The sequence below is a fragment of the Hemiscyllium ocellatum genome, chromosome 6 (genome assembly GCF_020745735.1).
Source record: "Hemiscyllium ocellatum isolate sHemOce1 chromosome 6, sHemOce1.pat.X.cur, whole genome shotgun sequence".
NCBI lineage: Eukaryota > Metazoa > Chordata > Chondrichthyes > Orectolobiformes > Hemiscylliidae > Hemiscyllium > Hemiscyllium ocellatum.
Genome location: NC_083406.1, coordinates 100,816,236 through 100,833,279, shown reverse-complemented (window position 1 = coordinate 100,833,279; position 17,044 = coordinate 100,816,236). Strand labels below are relative to the sequence as shown.

General features: G+C 39.7%; 1 protein-coding gene across 5 annotated transcripts in view; it reads right to left on the bottom strand.

Moving 5' to 3' along the window:
* The window catches only part of LOC132816508 (F-BAR and double SH3 domains protein 2-like), a 239,631-nt gene that overhangs the window by 14,865 nt on the left and 207,722 nt on the right, over window positions 1–17,044 (bottom strand). For 3 of the 5 annotated variants that reach the window (XM_060826190.1, XM_060826193.1, XM_060826192.1), the window contains 2 exons: window positions 13,346–13,566; window positions 1,569–1,701 (listed from right to left, as the gene is read on the bottom strand). In XM_060826190.1, the coding sequence (XP_060682173.1) occupies window positions 1,569–1,701; window positions 13,346–13,566 (354 nt within the window). The remainder of the gene's footprint in view (window positions 1–1,568; window positions 1,702–13,345; window positions 13,567–17,044) is intronic. The other 2 variants (XM_060826191.1, XM_060826194.1) reach the window with 1 other exon arrangement.

Below are 17,044 nucleotides of genomic sequence, written 5' to 3'. Positions count from 1 at the left end.
CTGAAAGAACACAAGTATGTAAGTGGCAGGTGGAATTGGGGGATGGTAGGAGGGAGTTAGGGTGAAGAGAAAGTGGGTGCATTAAGCTGAGGAGGGGAGGGTCAGATGGATACAAAGTCAGTTCAGGTTGGTACAGGCAGTTCAAGAGGAGGGAGTTGAATCTGAGGTGGGAGTAGTGGATTTTATTAGGGGGTGTGGCCTCAGCTCGGATACATGGGATGGGTGTCTATGGGGAATGTCAGTACATGACTGACTGGGAAGTCAGTTTCATAGTTAGCCAGATGTTAAATACTAACTAATATTAGTGAACTATTCAGCTAAGTCAGTTGGAATCATTCAAAATCTTCCACTTTAATTAATAACTGGGGACCTTTGTTTGGAGGGTTCTAGATAATGGGGGATAATTGCCCACTGAAAATTTCAACTGCTCCAGGTAAATCCCACATTGTCAGCACATTTGGACTGTCACATGGTCCTGAACATGTCTTGGAAGTTCTGGGCAATTATACTTGTAGAACAGGTACATGATTATCACCACAGAGCTGGATTTTAGAGACTCGGTCAACATGTTGGAAGATTTGATTGGGGGGTGGGGGGAGATGGAACAGGCTTGTAAAATACTGTGCGACCTTCCAACTGAATTCCTGCCTATTCTCAATGCATCATTCACCCTGAGAGACACCTATTGAGACACTCATGTAGCCATTTAATGACCACTTAAATGCCTCATTTAACCTCTGTAGCTAATCTATCCAGAGCAGGTGGAAGCACATGCTAAGTGGGTTGCTCAGCAGCTTGTACTGTGCATGTCAGCACCAGGTATGGGGGTGATATCCTTTTGAGTCCCAGTACAAATCAGAGGAATTGACCCCAGACTGTCACTCTCCACCTTTAAACCTTCACTCCTGGCTTCGTAAGCCTATCCAATCCAACATTCTTGCTGTGCCTCGAGGCCACGTCCTGACAATAATTAGCTCGAAGTCTGGCCTGATAACCTCCTCTTTTTCAGGGACTGAATGTAGTTCCAGCAGTTGCCATAACATAAGCTTGCATTGCCTGGGTAAGACAGTTAGGTTAGCTGGTAGCTTTCCAGAGCAGAACTTATCCATACACAGGTTAGCAGTTTCAACCACAGAAAAGCAAAACAGCCTCCAGTGTGAAATGGCTGCAAGACACTCGGTACTCGGGCTTCCAATTGATATTTTGAGAGGAAATGGCACCTGAGAAAATCTAACTCAAGCTATGGTGATCCTGTATGTAAATAGTTAACAAAATCAGTTATTGTAATGCATAACTCAGATGCTCTGGTAGAGGGGTTTGGTTAGTTCAGCTGGTTAGATGGCTGGTTTGTGGTGCAGTGTGATGCCAACAGTGTGGGTTCAACTCCTGCACTGGCTGAGGTTTCCATGAAGGACTCTCCTCAACCATTTCCCTCATCTGAGGTTTGGTGACCCTCAAGGTTAAATCAATACTAGTCGGTTCTCTCTAATAAACCGAGCATAACTTTATGGTCTAGTAGGACTCTGGTGATTTTAGCCTTACGTTGTGGCAGAGTCTCCATACTTTACCTGTTACTGAAGGTGATCTGGGGAAGGATTGTGATCCTGTCTTGTCTGGACTGCTGAAAGGGCTGGAAGGTGGCTGATCATACAATGGTAATGAAGGAAGACTGGCCTGTGGTCTTGAGGATGGAGATACCTGCTTAAAAAGAGAGAGGAGCTGATAATTTCTCATATTATTATGCATACCAGTCCAAACATTTCTGTATTGATTGTCTTTGTTTATTCCCCAGCCTTAATGAATTTGTTAATCCAGATAAAGTGCTATTGCAAGTTGTTTTCACCAACAAAAGCCTGCAATTTCATCACATCCTCAAGGACAGCACAAATAGCAACAACATATATATTTACACAAGTTAATGAAAACCAGAATTTGATTCTGATAAATTGTAAATACTATACTGATGCTGAAAGATTCACGGGCAAGCTGTGTCATGGTCAACTTATTTTGTAAACGCATAACTTACCTGTGAAATTGATCATCACTCATCCTGTAAAAACAAAAAATAGGAGTAGGAAGCCATACAGCCCTTTGAACTGCTGCCTCATTCAACATAATAGTGATTGATCATCTAACTCTGTACCCTTTCGCCGCATTTTCCCTATTCCCTTTGATCCCTTTATTTCCAAAAACCATATCTAACTCCTCCTTGAAAACATTCAATGTTTGGCCTCAACCGCTTTCTGTGGCAGAGAACTCCACAAGTTCACTATTGTCTGGATGAAGAAATTTCTCCTAATCTCAGTCATAAATAGCCTACCCCATATCCTTAAACTGTGATCACTGGTTCTGGAAACTCCAGAAATTGTGAACACTTGCTCTATTTATTTTGTCTAATCCTGTTAGAATTAACTAGGTTTCTATGTGATTCCCCCTCATTCTTCTAAACTCCAGTGAATATAATCCTAACTGATGTAGTCTCTCCTAACTCTGTCAGTCCTACCATCCAAGCAATCAGTCTGGTAAACCTTCACTGGACTCCCGCTATAGCCAGAAAATACTTCCTCAGATAAGGAGACTAAAACTGAACAATACTCCAGATGTGGTCTCACCAAGTCCCTGTACAATTGCAGCAAGACATCTCTCCTCCTTTATTTGAATCCTCTTGCTATGAAGGCCAGCTATACCATCTACACTTACTGTATACACTTGCTGCTGCCTCAGGAAATTCACCAACATAATCAAAGACCCTTCCCAGCTGGTTATACACTTTTCCACACTCTTCTAATCAGGCATAGAGTCATAGTGGTCTACAGTTTCTTAAATGAAGAAGATACGAAAGGTTGAAAACACATACCAAAAGATTCAAGAACAGCTACCTCCCTGCTGTTATCAGACTTAAGAATGGTTCTGTCATGTTAGAGTTGATCTTTCTCTGTAGCTGTAACATGATATTCTGCATTCTATTCCATTACTCTGATGTATTTACATAAGGTATGATTTATCTGATTAGCAAAACAATACTCTTCACTGTATCTCAGTACTTGTGACGATAATAAATCAAATTAAAATTGCCTTCCTCACTGACTTCTGCATTTGAATGCCTACTTTCAACAACTGCTGTGCAAGAATATTCAGATCTTGTTTCATCTCCCTTTTTTCCAATCTATTGCTGTTCAGATAATGATTTGCCTTCCTGTGTTTATTACCAAAGTGGATAACCCCTCATTTATCCATGCTATATTTCATCTGCCATGCATTTTCCCACTCACTCAACTTGTCAAATCACACTGAGGCATATCTGCACCCTCCACAGTTCACCTGCCCACCCAACTTTGTGACAATGGAAACTTGGAGATATTATATCTAGTTCCTTCATCAAAATAATTTATATGAAGAATAGCTGGGGTCTATACACTGATCTCTGCATTACCCCACTAGTCACTGCCTGCCAGTTGGAAAACAACATATACTATTCAAAGCTTTTATGTTTTTAAATAACTTCTTGATGGATAAGTAAATTTATAAATTTTCTGGAAATAAAACTATGAGTAGTCATGACAAATGATAACACAAAAGACTTGAGTATCGCTGAAAAAAAGAAACATTTTGTTACAGCTTTTGGAATTTTGTGCACAGTTCCAGTCACCACACAACCAAAAGGATGTGAAGGCTTGAGAGGTGGTACAGAAAAGATTTACCAGGAAATTCCTATTTTGGACAGTATTTGCTCGGAGGAGAGATTCGGCAAACTTTGTTTTCATGTGAATGTCGGAGGTTGAGGACGTGACTTAGTAGAAGTCACAAAATTATGAGTGGCATGGATTGAATGGATGGTCAGTCTTTTTCCCAGGGTAGAAATGTCAATTTCTAGTGGACATAAATTTAAGTTAAAAGGGGGGGGGGGGGGGAAGAAGTTTAAAGGAGATGAGAGAAGCAAGTTTTTTTTAAACACAGAGGATGGTAATTACCTGGAATGTGCTACCAAAGGAAGTGGTAGAAGCAGATACAACAGCAACATTTAAGAACCATCTTGACAGATATATGAATAAGTGAGAAATAGAGGGATATGGACTGCACAGAGGCAAAATAGATTTAGTTTAGAAAGGCATCATGCATTGACATAGGCTTGGTGGGTCAAAGGGCCTGTTCCTGTGCTGTTCTTTTGTATTGTGCTCGTCAGGACAATTCACAAAAAATATCCAAGTACGGGGGAAACAATGTTTATACTGCATTGGAGAAGCTCGCTAATTGTTTGGTAAGTAAACTTTGATTGGTAGTGGCAATGCCATGGACAATGCACCAGTTTATGAACAGTAACAGTTACAGTCAGGCTACAAATTTGAAATCATGCATATTCACTCTTATTAGTCAAGACACTGTTGTGAGAAAGGAACCTATGAATGGCTGTCATCTATTTTGCTGTATTGAAATAGGTGCATTGCATGTTTTTTTGTTTGCAAAGAACAGAGCCCTATGTTTTAATAGTTTCCAGTAAAGTGCGCCACTGCGAGTCAGATTCTCAATCCTAAATTGTCAACATAATTGTATGCACACTCAGAATTATGTAGCAAATGTTGGACATTTGAGAGTTGTCAACAGACTACACAGATTGAGTCAGAATTTTGCTTGTTGTGAACAGATATGCTGTTTGATATGATTGATCATTGAGATATATGGCTTACAAACCTAGAATCACACCAGCACTGAAATTCTCGTACACATTACTCATTTGTGTGATGGACAGAACATCCTTTCGACTTAATGGCACCATGCTTTTGACGGTGAACAACAATCGCATTGCTCCTGCACAGCAGCATGAAACAGCATTTTTCAGATCGAAAAGCGACAGTCTTAGGTCTGTTCAAGAGATTCAGTATTACACAAGAAATGTTTTGATCAGGGTAGCCATTATCCCGCAGGATGGCTTTGAGGTGCCCTATTACAACAAGTTTGCACAACGAACACATTGTTCAGGTCGTATTTAGAAGTTGCCAAAAAGGCCAACCTTATTGGACATGAAGAATTCCAATGTATACATTTAAGACTAAAAATATTTTCTCCAAGGGAATGTCTGTATCAGCATCCACTTGCACAATCTGCACTCTCAACGTAAAAAAGTTGCTTTCTGTTTAGTTTGGTGTTCCTTTCAATTGTCTTGAAAGCTTCAACAAAATGTCTTTTTACAGCAATAGAAATACCTTTGTTAGATTGTATCCCAGTATTCTTTATTTGAACAGAAGAACAACGTAGAGAAGAGGGAAAATGTATGAACAAAGATAATTTAGAAACAGAAAGACAAATGAAGATAAAGACCCATGTCAAAAAGCTGGCACATATCAAGAAAAATGGGAGGTTGCTAAGAGACTGCTTGTGAAAATGCCTGCAATGCATTCAAGCTGCTCATTTAAAATATCATAAACAGAGCTTGTGGAAGGCCAAAAGGTTAGAAATAGGGTAAAAAAAAATTCAATCTGTCACCTCAGGAAATGCACAAATATGCATTCTGTTTTGAGCACAGATGCAGCTCAGCCTAGCCACAACTGCCAAGACTACTTCAGTCTGCCACACTGATTGCTAAAACCTTGATATTTTTGTCCAGCATCGCATGAAATACCTTTTGTTGTATTTTCTTTACCCTTTAATTCTAAAAGCACTGCTAAATGTGTGATAAATATATTTAACTTGCTATCCTCAATTAACTCAGGTATTTCTTAAAACAGGGTAAAAAGTGAGGTCTGCAGATGCTGGAGATCACAGTTGAAAATGTGTTGCTGGTTAAAGCACAGCAGGTTAGGCAGCATCCAAGGAATAGGAAATTCGACGTTTCGGGCATAAGCCCTTCATCCATTCCTGATGAAGGGCTTATGCCCGAAACGTCGAATTTCCTATTCCTTGGATGCTGCCTAACCTGCTGTGCTATTTCTTAAAACACACTAATTTTATCTTGACTATGAATGTGAAGTTTTCCCACAAATGGTGCTCACTCTTTCCAAACAGAGGCGTTCCATCACTGTTGGCCAGTGTTATTACATAATTTGTGCATCTAAACAGGATGGAAACAAAACCTTCGAGCCACTGCTGTCACCCCAAACTTCTTTCAAGAACTAAAGTTGGATGCGTTCAGGGATCAACGGTTAATTCATCTGAATTTCTGCTAATTACCCTCCTGTTCACAATAAACTTCTGTTCTGCACTTCTCTAACCTCTTCTCTCAGTACAGCTCACTTCCACGATAAATAGCTGAAAACTGACAAAGGTGAGACATCATTGATTTGAAATATAAACTTCCTATCCGTAGGTGCTGCTTGATCACTTGAAACTTTCCAGCATTTTCTATTTTACAGTATTTTGCTTTTCTGCCGAAGCTAGGAGATTTGTTAAATGTGTTTCATGTTATGAAAGGTTTACAGGGAATGTATAAAGAGATGTTTTTAATGGCTGAAGAGTCAACACAAAGGAGACAGAGGAATGCAGTTTCTGATAGTCTGTGGATACAATGGCCTTGAAAGGCGATTTGATAAATATTTTAAGGAGATAAAAAAATTCTTGACCTGTGGGCAAAAGCAACGCAGTAGGACTATCCGGATTACTCTGCAAATGAATCAGCAGACTCAATGGGCTAAAGTCTGTTTTATCTTTCTATATTTTTCATTATTTTGTGGCCTGTGATGCATATAATTATACGATTTTCTTCATTACTTTTCAACACTATTCATAAAAAGTCCATTTTTATGCAATTGGTGAAGGCTTAATGCTGTAGTGAAATCCTTTTGAAATTCTGCCACCTACCCCCCCGTTTCCCTCTCCATATCCTTTCGAAGGTGTTGTAACCAGGATCAGCAAGGATGCAGGCTTGTCAAATGGAACTATGAACTACAGATGAGTAAAGAGATTTAGTGGTTTGAGCATAGAAATTATCGAAAATAATTATGTAAACATTCTAATGGAATGTTGGCCTTTACTTCAACAGGGGGTGAAGTACAAAGAGATGTTATGTTATGTTATGTCGCAGCTGGATTAATGCTTTCAGCTCTGGGCACTACAGCTCAGGAAGGAAATACTGACCTAGGAAGGGTGGAATGTAGATTCACTAGAATGATATCAGAACTAAGAGGGTCAAATTAGGAGGACAGGTTACATAGACTAGACTTACATCCCTTAGAGTATAGAAGATTAAAGGGTGATCAAATAAAAATGGTTATGATGAAAGAATTTGATAACATAGAATCTAATTTTCTCTCGTGGTTGGATCCAGAACAAGGGTGGTAACATTAAAATGAAAACTAGGCCCTTAAGTGGTAATGTCAGAAAGTATTCACATCAGGTAGTAAAAGCCTTAAAAAATCCCTCCCTTGTTGACACTAGGTTAATTGAGAGTTTCAAAATTGAGATTGCTTGATCTTCAGGCAAGGATAGTATGGGTTACAAAATTAAAACAGATACAGATGATATAGATCAGCTGTGATCAAACTAAATGCCCTCCTCCCATTCCTATTTTCCTATCTCTGTTAGATTATTAGATTCCTCCATATAATTACTAATACTTAACCCGACAATTTTACTTTAAATGCTTTACGCCTTGACAGACCAACTATTTAATTTGGAGTTTCAATTATTTGGACTCATTCTTTTATACAGTTCTCTCAATGTTTTGGCACCACTGCACCTTCTATAGAAATATCTCAGTCAATGCTTCAGTCTTTCCTTTCTTCTCCCCTCTTAAAAATATTCTCCTCACTTTTTAACCCCTCCCCGTTTAGCCACGTGCATCTATTCCAATAGATGTGTTGAATTTGATTTTCTCCAGCAGTGAGCCTCAACTTGCTCTATTCCTCATTAAGCAAGTCAAAAATCATAGAATAAACAGAATATAAAGCACAGAAACAGGCCAACGGTCCAACCACATTGCTTCACTCGAGCCCCCTTCCATTGTATCTTATCTAACCCATGACTGCTTTCTTTATTAAATGTACCTATACAATTTTATTCAACTACTGCTTGCAGCAATGAGTGCTAGATTCCAATCATTCTCCAAGTAAAAAAAAAACAGTTTCTTCTGAACCTTGTTTCATTCATTCAGGAGTGTAGACTTTACCAGCTGGACCAATACTTATCACGCATCCCTAACTCATATGGATATGGTGGTGAGCAGCTTCTTGAACTGTTGCAGTCTGTGGGGTTTGAGAGCTCCAGCAGTTTGACCATACAGCATAGAAACAGACCCATCGGTCCAAATTGTCCAATTTCCATTTCCCAAACTAAACTAGTCCTGCATGCCTGCGCTTGTCCAAATCTCTCCAATCATTTTCTATTCATGAATTTATCCAAATATCTATTAAACGTTGTAACTGTACCTGCATCTACCAATTCCTCTGGCAGTTCATTCCACACACAAACCACTCTGTATAAAAAAGTTGCCCCTCATGTCCTTGTTAAGTCTTACTCCTCTCACCTTAAAAATATGCCCCCTCGTCTTGAAAACCCCATCCTAGGGAAAAGACCTTTGCTATTCATCTTGTCTATGCTGCTCATGATTTTATAATCCTCTATAAGGTCACCCCTCAACATCATATGCTCCAGTGAAAAAAGTCTCAGTCTTTCCAGTCCATTTTAAAATCTGAAACCCTCCATTCCTGGCAACATCCTGGTAAATCTTTTCTGAGCACTCTCCAGTATAAATAATACCCTTACTGTAATAGGGCGACCAGAACTGTACACAGTACTCCAGAAGAGACTTAACCAACATCCTGATGTTCAAATGATGTCCCAATCCTTATACTCAATGGTCTGAGCAATGAAGGCAAGCATGCTTAACACCTTCTTAATCAGCTGCCTGTGATGCAAATTTCATAGAATTATGTACCTGAACCGCTAGATCTCGCTATCCTACGACACTCCCCAAGTACCACCATTAATTTTATAAGTCCTGTCCTTGTTTGTATTACCAAAATTCAATATCTCACATCTATCCAAATTAAACTCCATCTGCTACTTATCTCCAAGTCAGGAAGGTGGCTGGCTTGGAAGTGAACTTGTATGTGATCATATTCACATATATCTGCATTCCTTATGTAGACATAGTCATGGGTTACAATGCACAGTCTGAACAGGCTGGATGAATTGTTGCAGTGCATCTTGTAGATGGTATACACTACATCCACTGTAACTGGTGGAGGGAGTGAATATTGAAGGGGTTGGATGGAACACCAATCAAGCTGGCTACATTTTCCTGGATGCTGTCAAACACATGACTTTAATTGGAGCTGAATACATCCAGCAAATAGAGAGTACTTAATCACACTCCCAACTTGTGCCTTGTAAAAGGTGGGCAAGCTTTGAGGTGTCAGGAGGGGAGTTATTCGTACAGAACTCCTAGTCTCTTATTTGCCCTTTCAGAGACAGTTATCTGGTTGATCTATTTCAGTTTCTGGCCAATGATAACTCCCAGGATGTTGTGGTGGAGGATTTAGCACTAGCAATTCCATTGACTCAGGTTTTAGATGGAACTGCTTTTCATTTGTGTGGCACAAATGTTAGTTGACACTTTCAGCCCAAGCCTAATTTTTTTTTTAGAATTTGCTCCCGTTGGACATGGTCTGCTTCAGTACCTGATAAACTACAAACATTTGTACATTGTGTATAGTGAACTTTATGATGGAGGGAAGGTAATTGATGAAGCAGAATAGGTTTTGCCTAGGACACTACCTTGGGGAACTCTTGGAACGTTGCTTTGTTTCTAAATTATTGCCCTCCAATGGAAAGCATCTTGCTTTTTGCTAGGTATGGCTTAACCATCTGAAAGTATTCCCCACCAATTTTCCTTGACTCCAGTTTTGATAGGGCTCTTTGGTGGCACATTTGGTAAAATGTTGACTTGATATCAAGTATAGCCACCCTCACTTCCCCACTTAAGTTGAGCTCTTCATGCTTGGACCACTGCTCCACTGAGGTCAGCAGTTGAGTGGACCTGGTAGATATCAAAACAAGCAGTGGGCAGATTATTCTTAAATACTGCTTAATAGCACTGTCAACAATAACTTGCATCACACTGCTGAAGAGTGAAAGTTGACCGATGAGGTGAATAATTGGCCAGTTTGGATTTGTCTTGCTGTTTGTAGATAAGGCATACTTGGTCAAGTTCCCTTATTGCCAGGTAGATGTCAGTGTTGTAACTGTACTGCAACAGTTTGGCTAGGATCACAGCCTGTTCTGAGCAAATGTCTTAAATACCATTGCCAGCATGGTGTCAAGTCCCACAGCCTCTGCAGTATCCAGCCCCTTCAGCTGTTTCTTGATATGACTTGGATAGAATTAAACTGGCTAAAAAGACCATTTCTGATAATGGCAACCTCAGGAAGAGGCAGAGATGGATTATCAACTCAGCAGTTCTAGCTAAACTAAAGAGGTTTCCAAATGCAACATCCTTACTCTATGCTTATATTTGCTACCAGATGACTGTTAGTGAGGACCAGCTTGTAGTCAATAGATCTCATCATGTTGAAAGAGATCATTATGATGCCAACATTAATTGTAACTATCCCTAACAACCAAAAACCCCCATGATCAAACTACTTGGTGTTATGTTTATCCTGAGATTACTGGAATTATTCTTTCCAGCTTTAGCTGACCATGTGTATATGTATGCTGTGTGTGTGTGTGTGTGTGTGTGTGTGTGTGTGTGTGTGTGTGTGTGTGTGTGTGTGTGTGTGTGTGTTGTGTGTGTGTGGTTATGATTAGATTAGATTAGATTACTTAGTGTGGAAACAGGCCCTTCGGCCCAACAAGTCCACACTGACCCGCTGAAGCGCAACCCACCCATACCCCTACATTTACCCCTTACCTAACACTACGGGCAATTTAGCATGGCCAATTCACCTGACCCGCACATCTTTGGACTGTGGGAGGAAATTGGAGCACCCGGAGGAAACCCACGCAGACACGGGGAGAACGTGCAAACTCCACACAGTCAGTCGCCTGAGTTGGGAACTGAACCCGGGTCTCAGGTGCTGTGAGGCTGCAGTGCTAACCACTGCGCCACCGTGCCGCCTACAACTCCTTCATGAGAGAGAGATGACCTGGTGGTTTAACCTGAAGGTCACCATATTTCACCAAGCCAGGCAAAGAATAAGTCTGAAAAGGTGAGACCTTTATTATGATCTCAGCCAATACAGGAACTGAACCCACACTGTTAGCGTCACTCTATCACAAATGAACCATCCAGCTAGCTGTGCTAAGACACTAAGTGCTTCTGACTGACCACAACTGTTTCGCACAGAGGGTGCTGTGTGTATGGAATGAGATGCCAGAGGAAGGTGGAGGCCAGTACAATTGCAACAGTTGAAAGGCATCTGGATGGGTATATGAATAGGAAGGGTTTGGAGGGATATGGGCCAGGTGCTGACAGGTGGGACTAGATTGGGTTGGGGTATCTGGTTGGCATGGACGAGTTGGACCGAAGGGTCTGTTTCTGTGCTATACATCTCTATGATTATGACTATATACTTATGAATCTGTTCCTTTATCTCCTCACATGTTGGTACAAATCAATATGGCATAATTTATCCTTATATATTTAATAATTCTTTTAACTTTCCAATTACATGAGCTAACTAGCTTAATTTCTCTCTCATTTCCAAGTAAACTATAAATTGACTAATTTATCTTTCTAGATTATCCCTTGATAATAGTTGCCACAGCTTACTGTATTTAAGTATCTAAATGTTCAACTCAAGAGGGTTGCCAAACACACAGACACAGTCACTTAACATGCTTACAGTTCAAACTTTGCTTGGACTCCCTCCTCAAGCTTGAAGATGGTGGAATTTTGCAACATTTACCTTGAACCACACAATAGCCTTGAGAAGATTCATGGCAGAGTAATAAGAACAAAATCCTAATTTAAAGAATTTTAGTCACCTAGATCTGGAGAACTACAGCATGTGGTTAAACAACACAGAGGTAGAAAATGCTAAAATGTTATGGCGCTCTTCATTTCCATAAGAACCGTGGAAGCAGACTTTAAGGACCACCTTAGTTGCTTTGAACAAAGAAAAAGCCTGTATGACCTTGCATCCAATTTTTCAGCCTGATTAAACTCTGATTAGGACTCAGCTGATGTTTCAACAGAATCAGCTACATATGTCTGAACACTGACTGTGAATACTGCATTGTTCCATAAACAAATTAATGGAGAGGAAGGAAGGACCATGTTATTTCCTTCTATTCTGCATTTCCGCAGCTTTTTAGGCCTTTCTATGTGCAAAGCTCACCAAAAAAACAAATAATTAAAACTGTTGGGCTGTACCTTTGGGAGAGTTTGCAGCTTACGATACAAGATTTTTATCACCATAATGAAATAAGGCGTTAATGTACATTTAGTTTAAGAATAGGCATGCAAAGTGGCACACCCATAGTCCTAGCAAGACATTTTAATATTTTTTTTCAAAAATGTAAAAGATATTGTTAGGGAGAAGAATCAAAAGAGTAAATAATCAAATATAACAAACATGTATTTAAAACAAAACTGAAAATATAACTTGAAATTACTGGTGATAATATGCAAAATACTTTGTGATATGGCGAGGTATGATAACTGGAATACAAAATGTTTAAATTTTTGTGTTATACCACTTTCTATCCAAATAAAACTTTGTCACTGTCATAAACGCTGAGATTTTTGATTTTATATTTCAAACTGAATGGCTGAAAAAAAAGTGTTAATTTTTGTTGAACATCAAAGCAGTACACAGCATGCAGTTTTTCGTAGATCCCTTCCACAAATATTACTTCATTCTGATTAAATCTTGAAGGTTGACATGACTACAGCTTCAAACAATAATGCTGCAGTCTTAGAATTCTAAGTAAAAAATTCTCCTCTCCCATATTTCAAACTGTTCAATTTCAGCTTTTTTGTTCCTTTATGAACCTTCTTGGAATGTTTACCACATCAAAGATCTGTCCTTTCTGCACACAGGAAAATCAAATCTCTCCACAGAAAGATTAATTCTACTCACATGAATCAAATGGTTGGTTTATTCACAAAATTTCATGTTAGTTTCTTCTGGGTAATACAAATCACAAGTGAAAACTTCTACCTTTGACAGAAAATGCTACAATGTAAAAATTTGGTCAGCTGTATCTGATGGTATCATGTTTGTTGAAAAGAGAAAAACTTATAGTGAAAACAGACATGACAGATAGTATTGCTTTAGAAATGACAATCCCTCATTATGCTGTGGCTCCATGTATTTCAATTATGTTGATGTTTGGAAATTTCTCTGCCTGTAACATCACTCTTAAAACAACGTTTAGAAATTTTCCTAGGTGTTAAATTCGTACATACCTGCGTGTCTCCAGTCCATTGAGAGTCGCCATTCTCAGATCCTGCCAGTTCCTCCACTAACACAGAAGGAAAGACACCAACGCTGCCATTAAGCTCACCCTCCCAAAAGCCATCGTCCTCTTGGTTTTCTTTGTTTAGTATCCTAATGATAGCTCCCTCAGGGAATGAAAGTTCATCTGCAGTCTGCCCCTCATAATCGTAAAGTGCCTTCACAAAACAAACTGAATGGGAAACAAATATTCTTGTTATTACTGAGAATCTTAACTAAGTTAAACCAAACCTAATTACAGCTGCTAATTTCAATTTGTGTCCAATGGCAAGATGAAGAAAACAGTAACTGGTTGACAGGCAAGCAACACCTCAACGATAAGGGAATGGACTTTGATTTTCAGGATGCACCCATTGGTGTTTCTCCAGGATTTGTACTGGGGCTTTAGCTTTTCATTCATATATGGTAAGTTGTAGACTAAAATTTGTGGATTACACCAAGCTAGGAAACACTGCAATGACGAAACAGAAAAATTAATTGAGAGAGCAAGTCTGTGTGAGATAAGGGTTAAATCCATGGGAAGATATTAAATCCAAAATAAACTGGAAATTTGCAGAATGGTAAGAAGCAAAGGTATTTGTGTGTCCATGCATATTAATCATTGAACATTAGTGCACTGCTATTATATTTAAAATAGAATGATGTCACCAGCAAGACTGACACATTGCCTATTTCTATTTGTATTGAGAAGATTAGGGCATATCTTAAACCACACTTAGTGGTTTTGATTTAACTGGGTAAAATTCAATTGTGCTGGTCTGGGTCTAGCAAATTAAGTTGCTTTTAGCATTTTCTTTTGATTAGTGAACAGGTTGGTCTGAAAGCTTCTCAGTGACTTTTAATTTCTAGATCTAAATTTTGAAATCACTGCAATGTGACTTAAAACTTTTATTCTTTGGACAATAAGTACTGTTCTTTGGGCGACATCAGTCACTTCACAACCATATCCACAACTATATTGGACTTTTTCTCAAAAAGCTGAAATATAAAATAGTAGAAGTTATGCATCATTCTAGATAGTCTCAATCAGACTTCATCTGGTGTACTGCATTTAGTTTGGGAAGTGCACTTCAGGAAGGATTTACTGGGTTGGAGGGGACATAAATTCATCAGAATAATGTTGGAGTGGGATTTCAAGTTGCATTTAATTGGCTTGCATTCTTTTGAGTTTTGGTAAATTAAGACATAATCTTACTAATTTTATTTAAAATGGTAAAGGGATTTGCTATGGTAAAAACAAAAGAACTATTTCATCTTATGGATAATCAAGAACGAGAAAAAATGATTAGAATTTTAAATTTAGAACCAGCCATTCAGGAGTGAAATCATGAAGCATTTTTTCCAAAGCAAGTGTCGTGAAATACTTGTTCTCGGTTGCAACCCACTACCACCTGACCCTGTAATCCCTGAACCAACCTGCAAATGCTGCCCGAATTGAAATTATCAAGGTTGAGATTGAAAATCCTTCTCTACTCCTCCATGCTGAGGGACAGCTCCACATAACTCAGTTGCTTGTGATGCTTGGCTCTTCATAAATAAGATTAGGTAGTGGAAGTCATAAGACTATCAATCAAAGGAAACATTGAAACCTGTCATCTGTTAATGCCCATAAATACACATTTTTCAAAAAACCCTTTAATTGGGGCTGCTGGGGAAGATGGGCTGCCAAGTAGTAATTATGACGACAAAGATTTTCACAGAAAATACACTATCCATGCCAACTAATCCATGCTGACTTTAGCCCTTACATGAACAGTTATCCTAATTCCACGTACTTGTACCATTAGCGTATCCCTTCACTTCCCTTCAACTCCTCTAATTTGTTCATAAATAGGGCAATAATTTTGAAAAATGTTAACCCAGCACAGACAAGATCAAACTTGGGATCTTCCTGGTACATATTGATGAGTACCACAAAGAGTCTTACCAATAAGTCTTGATTTTTGTTGTTGTACCAATTTGATTGCTTGGTTGCTAAATTCAATCTTGCCTAATGAGGGGGATGGGGGGTGGGAGGAGGTGTGGAGAGCAGGATTGTTGCCAGAATTTCAATAGTTCACTCAGAAAAGTTCAAGTGTTACTGAACACCAGTTTAATGTGCTGGTCAGAGGCAGAGGAGAAGGTTGCTAGCTTTTGGGGGGTGGGGCTGCTGCGAACAAGCCATGTCTCTTTAATAGTTCAGTGTAGCTGAGAACAAAGGTGAAGAAAGCTCAGAAGCAGTACATACACTATGCAGCTGAGCAAGATGAGAGTTCAGAACAATACAGGGCAGTACCAGCATGGTGAAGCTAGCTGTCTGCAGATGAGCTGAAACTGTGCCTGTGAGATGGTTCTGGAGTGAAGTTTCCAGAATCTAGGGAAGTGTAATTAGGACTGTGAACTTCAGAACATGAGCAGTTGTTAAGACTGTTAAATGATAGAGCAGCATTTGAGCAAGTTCCATGGCTTTGACAGAGAAGAAATTGGAAAGTTTTGATTAGATTGGATGATCAAAGCATTACCAATGCCAGGAAGGAACTGAAGATTGGATTTAAGAAAGCTATAAGGGGGCAGGATTAAGGAAAACCCCAAGGCATTCTACACTTATGTGAGGAACAAAAGGATGGTCAGAGTGAGGACAGTGGAGGGAATTTGTGCCTGGCGTCAGAGGAGGTAGGGCAGGTCCTTCATGAAAACTTTGCTTTAGTATTCACTGAATCTTATCATTTGTGAGAATAGCATGAAATACGTTGATCTGCTCAAGCAGGTTGATTTTAAGGAGGATGTGCTGGAAATGAGAATAGCTAAGTCCCCTGGGCCAGACAGGATATAGAGCTGAAAATGTGTTGCTGGAAAAGCGCAGCAGGTCAGGCAGCATCCAAGGAGCAGGAGAATCAACGTTTCGGGCATGAACCCTTCCTGAAGAAGGGCTCATGCCCGAAACATTGATTCTCTTGCTCCTTAGATGCTGCCTGACCTGCTGCGCTTTTCCAGCAACACATTTTCAGCACTGATCTCCAGCATCTGCAGTCCTCACTTTTTCCCAGACAGGATATACCCAAGGTTACTACGGGAAGCGAGTGAAGAGATTGCTGCACCTTTGGTGATGATCTTTGCATCCTCACTGTCCACTGTAGTGGTACCAGACAATTGGAGGGTGGCAAATGTTATTCCCTTGTTCAAGAAAGCAAATAGGTATAGCCCTGGGAATTACAGACCAGTCAGTCTTACATCAGTGGTGGGCAAATTATTGGAGAGGATTCTGAGGCACAGGATTTATGATTATTTGAAAAATCATAGCTTGATTAGAAATAGTCAGCATGGGTTTGTGAAGGGCAGGGTCATGCCTCTCAAGCCTTATTGAATTTTTTGAGGATATGACAAAACACATTGATGAAGATAGAGCAATGGATGTGGTGTACATGAATTTTAGCAAGGTGTTTGATAAGGTTCCCCATGGTAGCTCATTCAGAAAGAAAGGAGGCATGGGATACAGGGAAATTTGGCTGGCCCATAGAAGACAGACAGTGGTAGTAGATGGAAAGTATTCAGTCTGGAGTTCGGTGACAGTGGTGTTCCACAGGGGTCTGTTCTGGGACCTCTGCTCTTTGTGAATTTTATAAATGACTTGGAAGAGGAAGTGGACAGGTGGGTTACTAAGTTTGCCGATG